The sequence below is a fragment of the Colias philodice genome, chromosome 6 (assembly GCF_061535455.1).
Source record: "Colias philodice isolate Cphi_HAF_F1 chromosome 6, ilColPhil1 Martin Lab GWU primary, whole genome shotgun sequence".
In the NCBI taxonomy this organism is placed as follows: Eukaryota; Metazoa; Arthropoda; class Insecta; order Lepidoptera; family Pieridae; genus Colias; species Colias philodice.
Window position 1 is genome coordinate 9,884,118 of NC_143091.1, and position 16,600 is coordinate 9,900,717.

At 31.9% G+C, this 16,600-nt stretch overlaps 2 protein-coding genes across 4 annotated transcripts in view; one reads left to right on the plus strand and one right to left on the minus strand.

Moving 5' to 3' along the window:
* Positions 1-16,600, minus strand: part of kcc (solute carrier family 12 member kcc) — a 279,798-nt gene that overhangs the window by 111,430 nt on the left and 151,768 nt on the right. The window lies entirely within an intron of this gene.
* LOC149488002 (monocarboxylate transporter 6-like) lies at positions 6,246-15,784 on the plus strand. The gene is made up of 10 exons (XM_089695792.1): positions 6,246-6,326; positions 8,393-8,519; positions 9,493-9,635; positions 10,363-10,465; positions 10,634-10,807; positions 11,941-12,067; positions 12,411-12,558; positions 13,312-13,459; positions 14,248-14,439; positions 15,573-15,784. Exons 1-10 carry the CDS (start codon positions 6,246-6,248, stop codon positions 15,722-15,724), a joined length of 1,395 nt encoding a protein of 464 aa, XP_089551918.1. The 3' UTR covers positions 15,725-15,784.

Genomic DNA, 16,600 nt, shown 5'->3' on the forward strand with positions numbered 1-16,600 from the left:
TAATTGAATGAGTTGTTTTAAAATAGAAAAATCCTCAGGCTTCGAAATTAACTTAAATTTTACGTGTTACAAAAAATTTAATTAGATTTTTTTTATTTGGAAAACCTGTAGGATTCGTAAGAGTCATAACAATTTTTACAAAATTTACTTTGGGTACTCTATTTCTTTTATAAGGTGTTAGGGCATCACTTGACAGCGATTTCGCCTGATGAAAGCTGAGGTGTGGCGTACGATGGAGTGCGTTTCCTTAGAAGGTACTCGTACACTCTTCTTTGGAAGGGTGTTAATTATTCAATCATTTAATGCTTGTAATATAAATAAATGATTATAAAATATTATAACAGGTACCTTATTTCATTTTATAGATAGAAATATATGTAATACGTAGGTAGAGTAGCTATTCAAGCTTTCTAAATTTTTCATTTCAACGAATTAAGGTAATAATATTCTCAAATCGTTTTGCTCGTTTATTGATTGAATCATTAATGTCACTTCTTTATGAATATTAAATTTATCAAATATTTATCAAATGCCAAAACTTGTCTTTATTAAACGAATATAAAGTTAGGAATTTCATTTTATATGCATCTACAAAAAAGCTTACAATAACTCTAGTTTATTTTTATGTGCACTGTCACTATTTACCAGTGATTTATATATCTGGTATTTCCTTGTTATAGTCTGCTACAGTGGGAGTCAAGTCATTTTCTGTACAAATTGCTGCTTACAATAAAGATTAATAATAATTCCGTTTCTAAATGATAGCATATTTCAAGATTTAATTATCATAATATGATAATCTACGATGATAACTATAATAAAAATATTTTTATTGTATGACATTCATGGTCGAGCAATTTGCAAAAAGTAATTTTTCGTCACACATAATATTTCTCTAAATTATTGCCCAATGATTATAACTATAAGGTTTTCCTTATTGATTGACTAGGTACAATTTAAATGAACGTATTCTTAAGCTAATATAAATATTTTAAAAATTAAATTAGAAATGTTAAGAAAAAGAGCCAACAAACAAATAAATTCAAATTAGTTAAAGGGCCTTAAATAACAGGGTCTGTAGGGAGTCGGAAAAATCTAAGCTCCTGCAGATAGTATTAGAGCAAAGTCCACCGTGATTATTATTGGCTTGAGCTGAGCGTAGGCTTTATAAAGCCTTTTATACATAATCACGGATTCTAAGAAAAGAAGCTTCGAAGAAACTAGCAATATTGTGTTTAAAATATATTCTACTAGTGGTCCGCTCCGGCTTCGCCCGTGGAACATATTATTTAGTTCATCCAATTTTCAGCTAAATCGGTTCAGCCGTTCTTGAGTTATAAGTGGAGTAACTAACACGACTTTCTTTTATATATATAGATATACGTATAGATATAGATAACCTATCGACTGTTAACCAATATTTGTCAGTGGAATGTAAATGTCATTTACTTCGAGTGGTTAACATGAAAATCCGATAATCATATTAGACCGGGAGATACTGACACAAAATTTCGAGTCATTTGTAACAGGATGGCGGTTCTACAGGGGTCTTAGTACGCAATGACAAAAAGAAAAACGATGGCGTGAACGCTGGTACCGGCGGCTTAGTCGCGTGGGCGTTAGTCTAACTCGTCGGAAAATAGCGAAAGTCAAACGATTTGTAACAGTATGGCACTTATTTTTCCTGTAAGTTTGAGGATCAACAAATATAAATACAAAATTTCAAAGATCTAAGTGTTGGAAATCTTCACTTATATAAATTAATAATAAATTAAGTTTTCAAGTATAACAGCACTTTTTCCCCCTACTAGAAGTATGGCAAATATAATAATGGTCACATTTTATCAAATACTCTCCAAAAATCCAAATGCAATACTGGTACAAAAAGTTTGGCGAAATAAAATTTTTTTGCAGATTTTCGGCGGTATGGCGACCATTTGGAATCGTCCGAAAAGTATGGCATGGCGATTTTCGTAAATGGCTGCACGACGATAGTTACCTGTGCAAAAGTTAGCCTGTTACAAATGGTTGAATGATTGTTTTATTTAAATCAACACATTCGCGTCGGTATGGCGGGCTGTAAGTCACACCGGAAAAGTATGGCATGACACTACCGCCTACTACTTTTTTATGGGCTATCGGTAAATTCTAAAAGTTTTGTGTTACAAATCGTTTGACTTTCGCTATTTTTCCGACGAGTTCGACAAACGCCCACGCGACTAAGCCACCGGTACCAGCGTTCTTGACTAATATAGACTAGAGAGATATAATTGAGACTAGAATTAAATATAGATATTGACTATACTTACATACTATATTTTGTACGTTATTTATCTTAAATTTTAAGGAAAATGCAAATGATAAATTGAATTATTTATTAATATTAATATGTATTTATATCGGACTGGCTTCCGCCCACGACTTTGTACGTGCATCCCCGTTTTTCCCCGTTCGCACAAGAATTTTGGGAAATCCTTTCTTAGCGGATGCCTACGTCCTAACATCTACCTGCATGACAAATTTCAGCCCGATACGTCCAGTGGTTTGGGCTGTGCGTTGATAGATCACTATATCAGTCACCTTTGAGTTTTATATATATATAGATATAGATGCTGTTGACTGCATCTTTGCATGTTATCTCAACAACGCTTCAATTTTATGTATGTAAAACGAACAAAGTAACGATTATGTTTACATAAGCGCATAATATTGGTAAATTTGTTACTATTATAATAACGAACTGTGGTGTATCTATTTCATTTATAATAAGAAATGAATCGCAAAATATGTTGGTAAGCACATAACTCGAGACATAGATTTAGTTATTTTTTTTATAATAAGCCTTGAAGTACGAGGATGTTTTTTATAAAGAGAAAACGTAAACATGTACCACGGGCGTAGCCGGGGTTGACCGCTAGTTTTGTAATAAAAGGCTCCTTCTTTCTTTCAATATAGCACGCCACAAGATCATTAACTTCTTCATGAAAGTGCGCTATAAAGGGACTTGTATGACTTACAAAAACTTTAAGGACTAAGAATACTTACATATTACTTATCCCATTCTGTGATTGTGTGTAATAAATCAAAATGAGTTACGCAGACGCTGTCTCACAATATATTATGCAAGCTCGGCTTTCAGTGTAAATTTTGTATAAGTTTTGTGATATTAGAAGAGTGTTATTTATGAAGGTGAACTGCAGGTTATTTGCTGAAAGGGAATACAATATGTAATATAGTTATCACTATTATTACTTATAGTATATCACTGCTTCGTCTAGACTTAAAACAAGCTTAGATAAGGCTGACGTGTTAACGTTTTCTCAAAATTTAAAACGTTAATAAATTATTAATCTCACTAGTAGATTTTTAAACACATAGTAATTATTATAACACATAGTTTTATAGTAATTATTATTCTCAATACTCAATACGGGTATTTTCAGTATTTAATTTTCGGTCTACTATACTAATATTATAAAGAGAAAAGGTTTGTATGTATGTATGTATGGTTTTCACGCATAAACTATTGGACCGATTTTGATGAAATTTGGCACAGATAAACTTTAGACCCTGAGAAAGAACATAGGCTACCTTTTATTGCGAAATATGTGCCACGGGCGTAGCCGGGGCGGACCGCTAGTATTTTATAAAGATATAAGTATTTAAATAAATATAACATCTTGAATACTCTATATAATCGCTATTGAGAGATATTTATGACATATTCACACGACACTTCATATTTTTATCTGCTGAAATACTGTAATAGAAATACTGTAAGAAAAAATAAGGGTAGGGTAAATAAGGGTAGTTTATATGAGCATGTACATAATGTATTAATTATAATAAAAATAGTGTTAAAAACGTATTTTAGAAAAACTATAAAATTGCTCATTATATTATATTGTTTTATCACTTCAAATACTATGATAATGTGCTGTTACTAATTTAAATAACACCTTATTTAATTGACGTAATTATGTATTTGTAGTTAGATAATATAAATAGCAAATTCATTCTCAAGGAAGATTGTTTAACGAGGTAAGTAAGTATGGTTACGTTGCATTTATAATTTATTAAATAATTATATTTATAAAAAGTAGAAAACTTCTGATAATTACTTTTAATATTAAGTTCTTGTCGCAAAATTGAAATAAAAGAGACTGACCATACCATGTTTCTTTTAGTAACATAGCTGAAAATAACATTGTGGCCACATTCAATTTGCCGATGTTAATCGACTATTCGTTCCTATTCTTATCTGTTCTAGACTATTTATAGTATCGAATAAATTGTATAATTGGTATCAATACGACGTATACCGTTACATTTTAATGTTATGTATCTTTCAGACCGTTTTATGCTAATATTTTATGTAGCGTTGAATCTCGTTCAATGATGCAAAACTTTCGTTTCGTTTTCGTGTGTTTACAATAAAGTGCAAGAATATGATAATCATTTGAGGAAATACGAAAATCTAAAAGACCAGCAGCTAAATATCTAAAATTGAAGTAGGTCAAACGACATCACTTTATTAAGTACTTCCTACTTGTACTAGGCTCTTGACACGGTATAGATAAAACAGCCTATGCTAGTCATTAATGATGTATCTTTCAGTTATTGAAATAATTTTCACGATCGGATCAGTACTTCCGTAGATTACACCATACGAAAATTCTAAATCGTAAAATTTACCTCTTTATAATATTAATATAGAAGTAAGTAGGTATAGATTAAAAAAGGTATACCTAAACTGTAAAGTTTACGTATTCTACAATTGGTGTAATAGTGGCTTTATACTAGAGCATTTATTTCCATGTAATATTGTAACGTTCGGACTGTGAATACTCGACTCTCTGTTCTTAGAATTTGTGCACTTCTTTTTTGCTTGCAAAGATTGTCAATTGAATCAGAAAAGAGGTTGGGTTAAATAATTATTTAATGGATTATACTAAATTGCGAATAGATAAAAGTTATGTCTATAGTCATGTAAACGGACCGCCTAGGCCTCCTTGGTACAGTGACGCGTGAGCGTAGAACCGAGGGGCCCTGCTGCCCTGCTGCCCTGCTCGGTGGAGACGAAAAAAAATGTCTCGGTCTGGCAGCACACAAAAGGTTGATCACCTACAGGCCCCTAAAGAAAATCGATCAGTGAAACAGATGTATAATGCTTCTGCCCCTTACCCGGGTTACTAGGGAGACACGGGACTTCACTTTCTCTTGACGAGAGTTACAAAGTAAAAGGCAAATAGTTTGGAAAATCCAAAAGTGCACGCCTCATATTTTTTTTTAATAATTATTTATTAATTATTATTTTTGTTTATTTAATAACAATTAAACCACATCGAATCAGACCCTGAAAAATGAAAGGGTTCTATTCCTGAGCATACTCAAGCGTAAGAGAAAAAGAAAGACTCGATTAGTAAAGTATTTCGGTCGCTATCGTGTTAACAAGAAAATCCTCCGCACATACAGACACACGGACGTCCAAGACAGAACTTTTTTAAACTGTTTTTTAACTAGTTTAAATAACAAAAATGACATCAAAAATATCATGAATGTTAAAAATAGTGTTTTTTCTTAATATGTGTGTGTATGTATTATGTTACAAGTGCAATGTATGATACATAAAGACATTTTAAGTTTGAAAAATCAGATGTTTTGCGCGAAGTGACAGTAGTACCCACCTCAACGCTTCGCTTATGAGGCGTGCAAGGGATAGAAGAATACAGCGTCGCGTCTCCTGTGTTCATGATTTTGCATGGTAAAATATTGCACCAATACGCTCGTAGGTTTTAAAATCGGGCTCATAACAAAAATGATCGCTGTTCGGTAACTTTTGAAAACGAAGAATGCTCTATGTTCTGCCACAAGTATAAACGCTCTAATATCTATACTCACCATAATGTTTGATAGCACACAGAATATTACATTATGCATATTAAAAAACCCGAAACACTTTTATAAACTTCACCAAAAGTAAATAATTATACCGAAAAGGCGTGTCAAATGTTCATAAGAGATTAATGTCTCTTATGAACATTTGTTTACAAAGATCAATGTTTGAAGCCACCTCGTATGCTCTCACGTTGTATACGTACGTAACAATAAATATACATAACTGTAAGCTTTCCAAACATTTGTTAAAGCAAATTATCTATAGATAAGTTTAAAAGAACACATTTGATCAAAATAATGTTCTTGCGTGTATGTCAAGGGACTTTTTCGAGTTAGTGTTGCTTAAGATGTCGAAGAACAGCTATGAATTGGTGGCTCCAGATGGTGGATATGGCTATTTTATATTATTTGCGGTAGTTCTTAATATGGTGAGTACGAACAATATTATAACCTTGTAGTACATGATACAGTATATCTGTAGTCTATTATATTATGGCTTCAATTGTTCGCTGCGTCATGAGTTACGATGTTAGGTTTAATCATGATTATCTGATTGCCTGTAATTTTATCCAAATAAATCAACAACATTGCAAATATATAATAAACGTTAAATCTATTTATTTTTTAATAAGTACAAAGAGCTTCGATTGTCATGAAACGAATTTAAACTAAGAATTTCATTCACTACGCATGATGTTACCCATTGATTTATGAACAAAACCGCAAATTTAACTGTGTCAATAGTTTTGAAGCCTAATATAGTTTTCATAAAGAGTAATTTTAAATTATTTTTTTTTAATAATTACCTACCTAAAGTATTTATTTGTATTGAAATTATTCACAGAATTTTGAATATTGGGAAAATGAGCTCAGAGCTAAGACCAATAAAATACCTTTACATTCCAAACTTTAAGTGGTCTGAATGTTTAACTTTTAAAATAAGTATAGCCTTCGTATTTCCATTACCTACTTCCCATGACACTTTAAGAAAAATATTGTAGAAATATCAATCCAAGCAAATGTAAAGCAAACCTGAATCACAATTGCAAGACACAGACGGAACATCTGTAATACAGCATTCTGTAACCTAGAGCTGTTCAAGCTAATAGTGCATGTGCCACAGGCGCGTCTAATCCTAGATAACATTACCGCCTAGATATGGATAGATAGCATGTAAGTATCCACAGATTATACGTACTTTGTGAATTATAAAATAGAGAGTTTTATATTTCACAAACTCTGTAATATTTTTGTAGGAGCAATTTAAGATGGATTATGACCATTTTAAAATTTCGAAGTTTGAGATCACGTATTGTTATACAATTATAGTCAAATACTTTTTATAAAAAAGTGATTAACTCGTTCAGTTATTTACCTGTACTTCTGAAGCAATTTACAATGAGGGTTATGGTCAGACTTAACTGACTTGCTTGACGGACTAGCAGATGAACAGAAGTTTTAAAACTTTGTTTTATTTCTGTAACGATCTGTTTACTGGATATTTCAAACTACGTATAAAACATTATTAATTACTTTTTCATGAAATCTACGAGTTCAAAGTATGGTATGTTGATATTTTTTTAGAAATAGGTAGATTTTTAAACATTAAACCATTATAACTTAGATACTTCCTTATATAAAGCAGATATCAATGGTTTATTATAGTTAGCAATGAAGTTATACATGTAAGGTGGTTTTATTATACGTATTAAACGATATAAACCTAATAAATACATTATTTTGTTTAAAATCTATTAATGTTCTTACCACCCATATCTAATGCGTCTTAATCTTAAGATCTGTCGGCGGGATTTAGATAAAAAATGGAGCACATCGGCTACGAGCTGGGTTAGAACCGCTAAAGCTACCCCTGTCCAGTCGTACAGGAATATAGGAATTTCACTGTCATATTTTTTAAAGAAATTCACAGTAATTGTAGTGTATATTTTTATAAACTCTCGTTTATGCTACCTTCTGTGTTTATTTGTGGTTAATGTCCTGATTCTCATTTGTAGAAAGATTCAAGTAGGTAGTAATATATTAGAAAGAAGAAACAGAATCGAGCAACGTTATTAGAAAAAGATTTTTTTTTCTAACTGAATTTTATTTTGAATTCATGTTTTTATGAGGACACTCACGTTATCTATCTGGATTTTGTTACAACATCTAAACAAATGATGCATTATTTCAACGTAGGCGAAGCTGATATGATGGACCACGGTTTTTTTATTAACATACCTGTAGCCCGGCATGAAATTTTCTGCAATATTCCTCCTAAATAAAAAATAGGAAATGAGGAGATAATAATTAACTCCTAATTAATAACTCCTAAACCTCAATATTGCATATGAAATGTATTTCTAAAACAGACGCCAAAAATTGTCAAGTATCTACATAATATATACTTAGGCCATTTTTAACTATTTTTGTTTTCACAGTCAATGAACTGTTGCCTTACCTACAGATGCATTATCTAGATTTTATTTACTTTCAGAGCGTTTTAAATTCTTATTCGAATTGCTATGGAATATTATACCAGGACTTTTTCACGGAATTGCACATGGGCTCTACAGACATCACTTCTATAAATGGAGTAAGTGGAATGTGTGCAGCGTTAGCTGGTAAGTTAATTTTTACTAATATAATAAACTAGCTTTCCGCCTGCGGCTTCGCCCGCATTTTCAAAGAAAAACCTATCCTATGTGTTAATCCAAGTTACCCTCTATATGTGTGCTAAATTTCATTGTAATCGGTCCAGTAGTTTATGCGTGAAAACCATACATACATAATTACAAACCTTTCCTATTTATAATATTAGTAATAGATGTGTACGTGAGTTTAGTTGTTTGTCTTTCACAACAGAGCAGCTTTATGATTGATTTTTGTGGTAAGAAGGAAGAGGCTTGTAAATGATTCAGGGGAGGTACTCTTTAACACGGTTAACCTCTCATTGAAATTTCCTTTGATCACGTAGACGAAGATGCGGATGAATAGCTATATAATAGTAACAAGAATCAAATTATATTGTTCTGACCGGTGATCGAAATTCAACACATTCCAACTTATTCTTATTTACGTTGTTGCGCACGTGTTGCAGTGAAATACACATGCGGCTAAATGCATCGCCACTTGGAAGAGAATTTTTAAATATCAAATGACCACCCACTGCGTATTCATAGATGTGGATGATATTATGTTTATCATCGTATAGATTAGTTATTATTAGTACGTGCAATATCAAAATAGCAAAGTATAAAATACGCTATAATATGAAATGAAATAGTTTGACTATTAATCAAGTAACATGTTGTAATATAATAATTTCTAATTTGAAACGTATACACTGACCGGGAGATATTGACACACAATTTCGAGTCATTTGTAACAGGATGGCGATTCTACAGGGGTCTTAGTACGCAATGACAAAAAGAAAAATGATGGTGTGAACGCTGGTACCGGCGGCTTAGTCGCGTGGGCGTTAGTCGAACTCGTCGGAAAAAATAGGGAAAGTCAAACGATTCAGTTTGTTTTTTTTTGTAACATAATTGTTGCATCAAAAATACAACACTCATGCATGTATATATTATATTTCAGGTTTTATGACGGCGCCGTTGTTGAAAATACTTTCAAAGAGACAAACGGCTCTACTTGCGACTTTTCTTTTTAATTGCGGCCTATTTTGCACCGCTTTTGCTAAGTCTAAGATTGCATTATTTTTCTTTCAAAGCCTAATACAGGTAAAACTTTCTAAATAACTGTTACCCTAGCATTATTACAACTTCATAAACATATTACATACTACTAGCTGCGGGACAGCCGTTGTTATGTCTTCTTCTCCACTAATACGGGGATGAAAAAGAGATGTTGGCCGATACTCTGATCACCCAATAGGGCCACAAAATTTCATGAGAATCGGTCTGTTTTGAGAAAGGTCTGTTCTGAATCGGAGCTGTTATGGAAGAGTATGGTAACTAACATTGTGACAAGAGAATTTTATATACCTATTAAATCTTATATATAAAAATGAATCGCAAAATGTGTTGGTAAGCGCATAACTCGAGAACGGCTGAACCGATTTCGATAATTCTTTTTTTATTATATTCCTGGAAGTACGAGGATGGTTCTTATGTAGAGAAAACGTAAACATGTACCACGGGCGAAGCCGGGGCGGACCGCTAGTACTATTATATAATATCTTCTCATCATCAGCAGTAAATAATATGTCTTTGTTTGCGACAAATACATAAGCCTCCTATGGGGTCCATAAGTAAGTAGCTTAAGGTGGTAGGACACATCTCGTCAAAATGCTTCTTCTTAGATATGAAGGTTTTCTTACTGTTCACCGAAGAGTTTTATTTTGGAGTTAAAATATACCTTTTATAAATACCTTTGTATGTCTTAAGCAGGTAAATATTGTATTCATACATAGAAAACCTTTAAAAAGTTATTTGTATATTTTTTCAGTCCTCTGGAATTGGACTTATCTTTAACATTGCAGCATCCATTATTAATGACTATTTTGTTGAAAAACGTTTACTTGCCAACAGTATTTTTCAAACATTAACAGGTAAGAATTAAAATATGATATCTATTTAATTAATTATTTGGTTTAAGAAATGTGGCTATCGCACTTTTTTTTTCAAAGACTGAAAAAAGATCTTTTATTCTTTTTTGGTTATTTCTTTAACGATATTGTTATTTTTTTAATTATGAAAGTATTGAATATTATTTGCAGCATTAGTAAGTTTATTAACACCCCAGATTTTAAAATGGTGTATCGAAGTATTTGGATACAGAAGTGCTTTATTATGGGCGACAGCATTTTCTATACATGCTTTTGTCGGCGTAACACTGTATCAACCCGTGGCATTGCATATGAAGAAAGTTGAAATTTCACCCAAAGAAAGTGGTAAGTATCAGTGTAAAATATATTCAAAATCTTTGACCCTCAAACATTTATTCATTATTTATTGTACAATCAGTCTTATAAAATTACAATAAACACTTTATGAAAGTAATTGTACCAATGACGGTCTGAAGTCATTCCTGCCAGGCATCATGCATTCATTCATTTATTAATTCAGAGCTGTTGACACTGCTAAATTCAAAATTGCCTCATCTTTAATATAACCTACAAATATTTATATTGAATATCAAACAAGGTCTGAAGCTAGTTCAAAGTTCGTAACAATCCGGGATATTACTCCCACCTGAAATCCTTCTACCCCGATGAGGACCTTGTCTAGACTCCAAAATAAGGTTAATGGTTGCTACATTTAATATCTTCTATTTCATTATAGACATCAATTCCTTGGTGTGTTATTATTTTTGATTTCTAATTTCTATTGTTTAATGTGTAATTTAAATTTGTAAATTGTTTACTTCAATTTATGGTTTTGTGGGCATTCAAAAAATTATCACATTTAAATTAGTTCCCGAGGTAATGTAAATAAGGAATAGCAATAAACTGTAATATAATAAATACTTTATGAAGTTAACGACATGACAAATAGTACACACTACACGTAGCTAAAGAATAGCTGAGTCATTTTATAGATGAAAGCAAAGGAAAAAGTAAATATAAACGTCCTGTAGTAATTTTCTTTTTGTTTGTAATTGAACTTAATCCTTTAAGTAATAGGATTAACATCATGAAAGTCCATTTTTCATTATTAACCCTTATCCATGCCTGCATCTTTGTACAATGCGTACCTAATAATATGTATAAGATTAAAATAGTTTAATTATTCTATACGTTAGTCAATTTTATCTAAAAGAGTATGTGTATTAAATGTTTATGATAGGAGCATTACGTTAGTTTAAACTGGTAGTCATGGTGACAAATGAATTACTTTTATGGCTCTTTGCCATTATTTTTAACTTCTTGGAACAAGATAAGGAATCTTGTTTTTCAGCAATTTTGATTTGTTTAATCTTATTTTAGATCCAACAGACAAACATTCATCCATTAAGTGTAACAAAAATTGCAAAGTGTTACTGCAATTCTCTTCTCATATTATGTTATCACATATTTATTTACAGAAATGAAACTCTTATTACAAGAGACAATAGAAGCTTCAGCTAAAACAAACAACGGAGATACAAAAGAAGATAATGAGAATATAGAATCAAATGGGGATAAGAAAATTAATACAAGGAAAAGTTTAACGTAAGTTGATATAAAAAATTATATGTAGAGTCTCCTGGAATTCAGTTAAAATATATATTTGGTATTTCAAATACCAAAATAGAGTCTATATTGAATACATTTGAATAGACGAAGGATAAATTTATCGGTAAAATTTTCCAAACACGTGTAGTGTGTAGGGATATATTCTGAATCCTTTGTTTGTCACCATATGTCCTTTAAGTTTCCCTGCTTGTTTTCATACACTTTGCAGTAAACTGAGAAATATGGTTGAATTAAATATTTATTAAAATATATTAACGCCTAATAAATCCCAGTTCTTAAATATAATGAGTACTATATTAAAAAAATCTTTGTTTTTCAGAGCGTTAATTGGGAGCGTGGTGAATCTACAGTTACTAAAATCCTTTGTGTTGTCAATAAATTGTTTAGTTCCCACTGTATGCGTAGCAGCTGAAATGACGTATGTTTTGATGATTCCACAAGCGCTGCATTCTTATGGTTGGGACGATGTAAGATAAACAATATCTTACCTACTTAATTTGATTATATTGATGAAATTTGGTACTGGGGTTTTATCCCGGAATTCTCACAGGACCGCGGGTAATGCCAGTTTTTCTTTGACTACGCGGGCGAAGACGCGGGTAGATAGCTAGTGTGTAATAAATTGTGGACGCGAGTTTGCGTATGACATTTTAGTAAATTTTACATGGGCAAGGTCTATGCCTTGGTACGTTTGCCGTAACGTTGCCAGATTACGAGTCGGCAATATGATTGAAAATATCGTTCAGTATTTATGTTTAGGCTTCATAGTTCATCTATACCTACTAGTTAACAATGAAGTCATTAGAAACTAAGGATTGTTTCCAACTCATTAGTATAATAAATAGTTTAATTCAGTGGAGGAAGATATTAAACATGATCAAAATTTACATGAGATTCCACAAAATATTCATTCGAGAATTCTGCAAGGTATTGCAAAAAAAGGCATTTTTTTGTTGTTTGTTTCTTGTTTAAATGCTAATTTCATTTACATATCATTAATATTGAAATATATAAATAAATGAATATATAAATGAATGAAAGGTAAAACTTACATTATTCTTCAGCGATGCCTTCGAAATAGATTTCATTAAAAAAAATTTAATTCCATTATAAAAATTCACTTTCTCTAAAATTGAATTCTTTTACAACAAACATACAACCATCCACCCTTACAAACTATTATGTTTAAACTATTATAGTAACATAATGATTTCTTGCAGTCAGACATCGCCTGGGCTGTTTCCCTGCTTTCTTTTGGTGACTTAATAATGAGAATGTCACTCATTCTATTGAACAAATGGCTTAAAAAATTAGGAAGCCGTGAACTTTATCTGTTTGGTATTATCCTGGGTGTGGCTTCGAGAATAGGTAATATTTATGTGTTTTTAATTTAAAATATATAAGCGGTTGGAACTGGTTCACTATTTTAATTATTTCAAGAATATTAAGATGATAAGATCTACATCTAATGTCTGGAATTTCACAATGATTCAGCTGTTTTGATTATGCATCTTATTAGTATAATTAGTGTTGAATTGACGTTTTTGTCAGTGCATTATCTAATTTTAATGCAACTTTTGATCGAAAATAACATTATTGACTTTTAAATCAACTGCATACAAGAGTCATTCGTCTTTTTAGTCTTGATGAATGGCATATCACATGATATCTTAGTTGTAAAATTGCATAGTTATTATTTTTTTTTATAAATTAGTTTTGTATTGTTATTATTTTTGAATACAATCTTACCAATTACACAAAAAATTGAATAACCTCAAGATATTTGTGGCTATCCATAACATCACATCTATACTAATATTATAAAGAGGAAAGGTTTGTAATTATGTATGTATGTATGGTTTTCACGCATAAACTACTGGACCGATTTCAAAAATTCTTTCATCATTAGAAAGCTGCATCGTCACTGAGTAACATAGGCTTTATTACATTTATTTTGAGAAAACGTAAATATGTACCACGGGCGAAGCCAGGGCGGACCGCTAGTGTAATATAAACATGTAGGTATTCTTGGTTTACATTTAAAAAGTTTTAATCAACTTTTCACTAGTGTACCTTTGTGACGCCCGCAGATTCAATGTTAATTAACTAAGGAGTGCGTCCCCAGTATAACCTTAAATTAAAATATGTTTTTACAGGAATGCTTCTGTCAGAAAACAAGACCATCATACTTTCCTTTATAACATTAATGGGAATTGCACGCTGTATATTCTTAGTGGTTGTTATACTCGTAATATCAGAATCTGTGGCACCAGAACATTTTACTTCTGCTTTTGGGATGTTCATGATGACTTCTGGAATATTCAATTTAACCCTCGGTCCGGCGTTAGGTTTGTAATTTTTATTATTCTGTCAGGGTAAAAGGGTCTGAGCGTAAATGGCTCATTTCGAGATGAAGCTATTCAGTTGAATTTATGAGTGAAGATAGGTCTAATTAGATTTCTTTTACTTCTTTTCATCGTGAGGAAAAAAATTTATGGGATATAATTGATAATATAAACACAAATTAGTATACCTACACATAGTAGAAGTCGGTTACAAGCAAAGTCACTTTCTCTGTCCCTATGTCTGCTTAAATCTTTAAAACTACGAAACGGATTGTGATGCGGATTTTGAAGTGAAAACTTCTTTAGCGGCGTTGAGCACTTTTTCTGTAATGGGTGTAAAATCTTAAACTCGCGTCCAGACACGTGACCTGATCGAAAAAGCGTAAGACGGATACCATTCCAAAATATCAAACATGCTCAACGTTAATAATCAAGTTTTCACTTCTGCCGGCACTCCCGGAGTGCAACCCGTCTTTTTGAAGTGAAAACTTCTTTAGCGGCGTTGGGTATAAAATCTTAAACTCGCGTCAGAACACGTGGCCTGATCGAAAAAGCGCAAGACGGATGTTTTTTTTTTAGTCCTTATATTCCATGCGTAAGACGGATACCATTACAAAATATCAAACATGCTCAACGTTAATAATCAAGTTTTCACTTCTGCCGGCACTCCCGGAGTGCAACCCGTCTTTTTGAAGTGAAAACTTCTTTAGCGGCGTTGGGTATAAAATCTTAAACTCGCGTCAGAACACCTGGCCTGATCGAAAAAGCGCAAGACGGATGTTTTTTTTTAGTCCTTATATTCCATGCGTAAGACGGATACCATTACAAAATATCAAACATGCTGAACGTTAATAATCAAGTTTTCACTTCTGCCGGCACTCCCGGAGTGCAACCCGTCTTTTTTTTAATAGATAGAGTGATTCAAAGGAAGGTTTTAGTATATAATTTATTAGGTCCTAGATAAAGCAGGCCAAGCCGCGGGCGAAAAGATAGTATTAAATAAAATACTTTTCAAGAAGCTTTTCAGAATTGAAAATTCCTTACAACATTAATAGATTTTATTTTATTCTTCAATCGCAATAATGTTCATTTATCGTAAAGCTTAACCAATTTTATTCTATTTCATATTATTTCAGGGTTGATACGAGATTACACAGGCAGTTACAATTTAACGTTTTCTATAACGACAGCCATTTTAGGTATTTTTGGAGTGATATGGGCGGTGTTCATAATTTTAATTAGAAGAAAAAAATCCACTGAAAAAAGTTTAGACAGAAATTGCAATTAATTTTTATTTTAAATTAATGTAGATACGAATGAAGTCTGTGATGTAGTGTGTATAGTTTATTCTTAGTAATGTGTGGATAGTTTAATTAATAACATATTTTATTAGAAAATGTAAATAATATTAAACTATTGTTGTATTGTTAGATTTACTGCAGTATTAGTACCTATTCCTAAAATTATATTGCTCCGTTGTACATTGAACTTTCAATATGATATTGTTATTTTGATCAAAATATGGTCAAGTTATTAAATAGGTAATAATTAATTTATTTATTCAATTAACAACTACTCAACACCATAATAAAAGATTATACTGTTTTTGTTTTACGTCAAATAAATGTAACCTATTTTTTTACATATTTTAGTGTAAAATGTAGAGAAAACCAGAGAAGTTCCTTATTTTTTATGTTGCATATATGTAAATAACCGCTTAATTATGTAATGAAATTTTTGATTTATCTTTGTCGTCATAAAAGTACCTATATTTATTTGAAATTGTGTTTAGTCATTTTTGACGTGACAACGTCTTATAATTCGATAGAGCCGGTTGCACGCACGATAAAACATGACTCATGCGGCGTTACCTCGCTCTGAGGCGTTCCATGTAAGGCTTGAAGTGCAAGCGAGAGCGCGGAACGAGCGACAAAGAAGCACAATCGGACGTTGTCACGTTCAACTATCGTCAGTAAACCGACTTCACAGACAACCAATTTTTTTTTATTAACCGAGGATTAAAAGATTATTTTGATGTTGACACACTAAACCTATATCACTTTCGCTGTGGTAGTTTCAGCATGAAAACGAACGAGATTATCTAAAAAATATACTTTATTTTTTGTGTACATAGCAATTTTTATTTTTCTCACACATCCCACAT

Excerpts from the sequence above, each read along its gene's own strand:
- LOC149488002 (XM_089695792.1), top strand. The coding sequence starts at position 6,246 with ATGTCGAAGAACAGCTATGAATTGGTGGCTCCAGATGGTGGATATGGC. Across the intron at positions 13,460-14,247 it reads GGGTGTGGCTTCGAGAATAG|GAATGCTTCTGTCAGAAAAC; the intron begins GTAATATTTATG and ends ATGTTTTTACAG. Across the intron at positions 14,440-15,572 it reads AACCCTCGGTCCGGCGTTAG|GGTTGATACGAGATTACACA; the intron begins GTTTGTAATTTT and ends ATATTATTTCAG.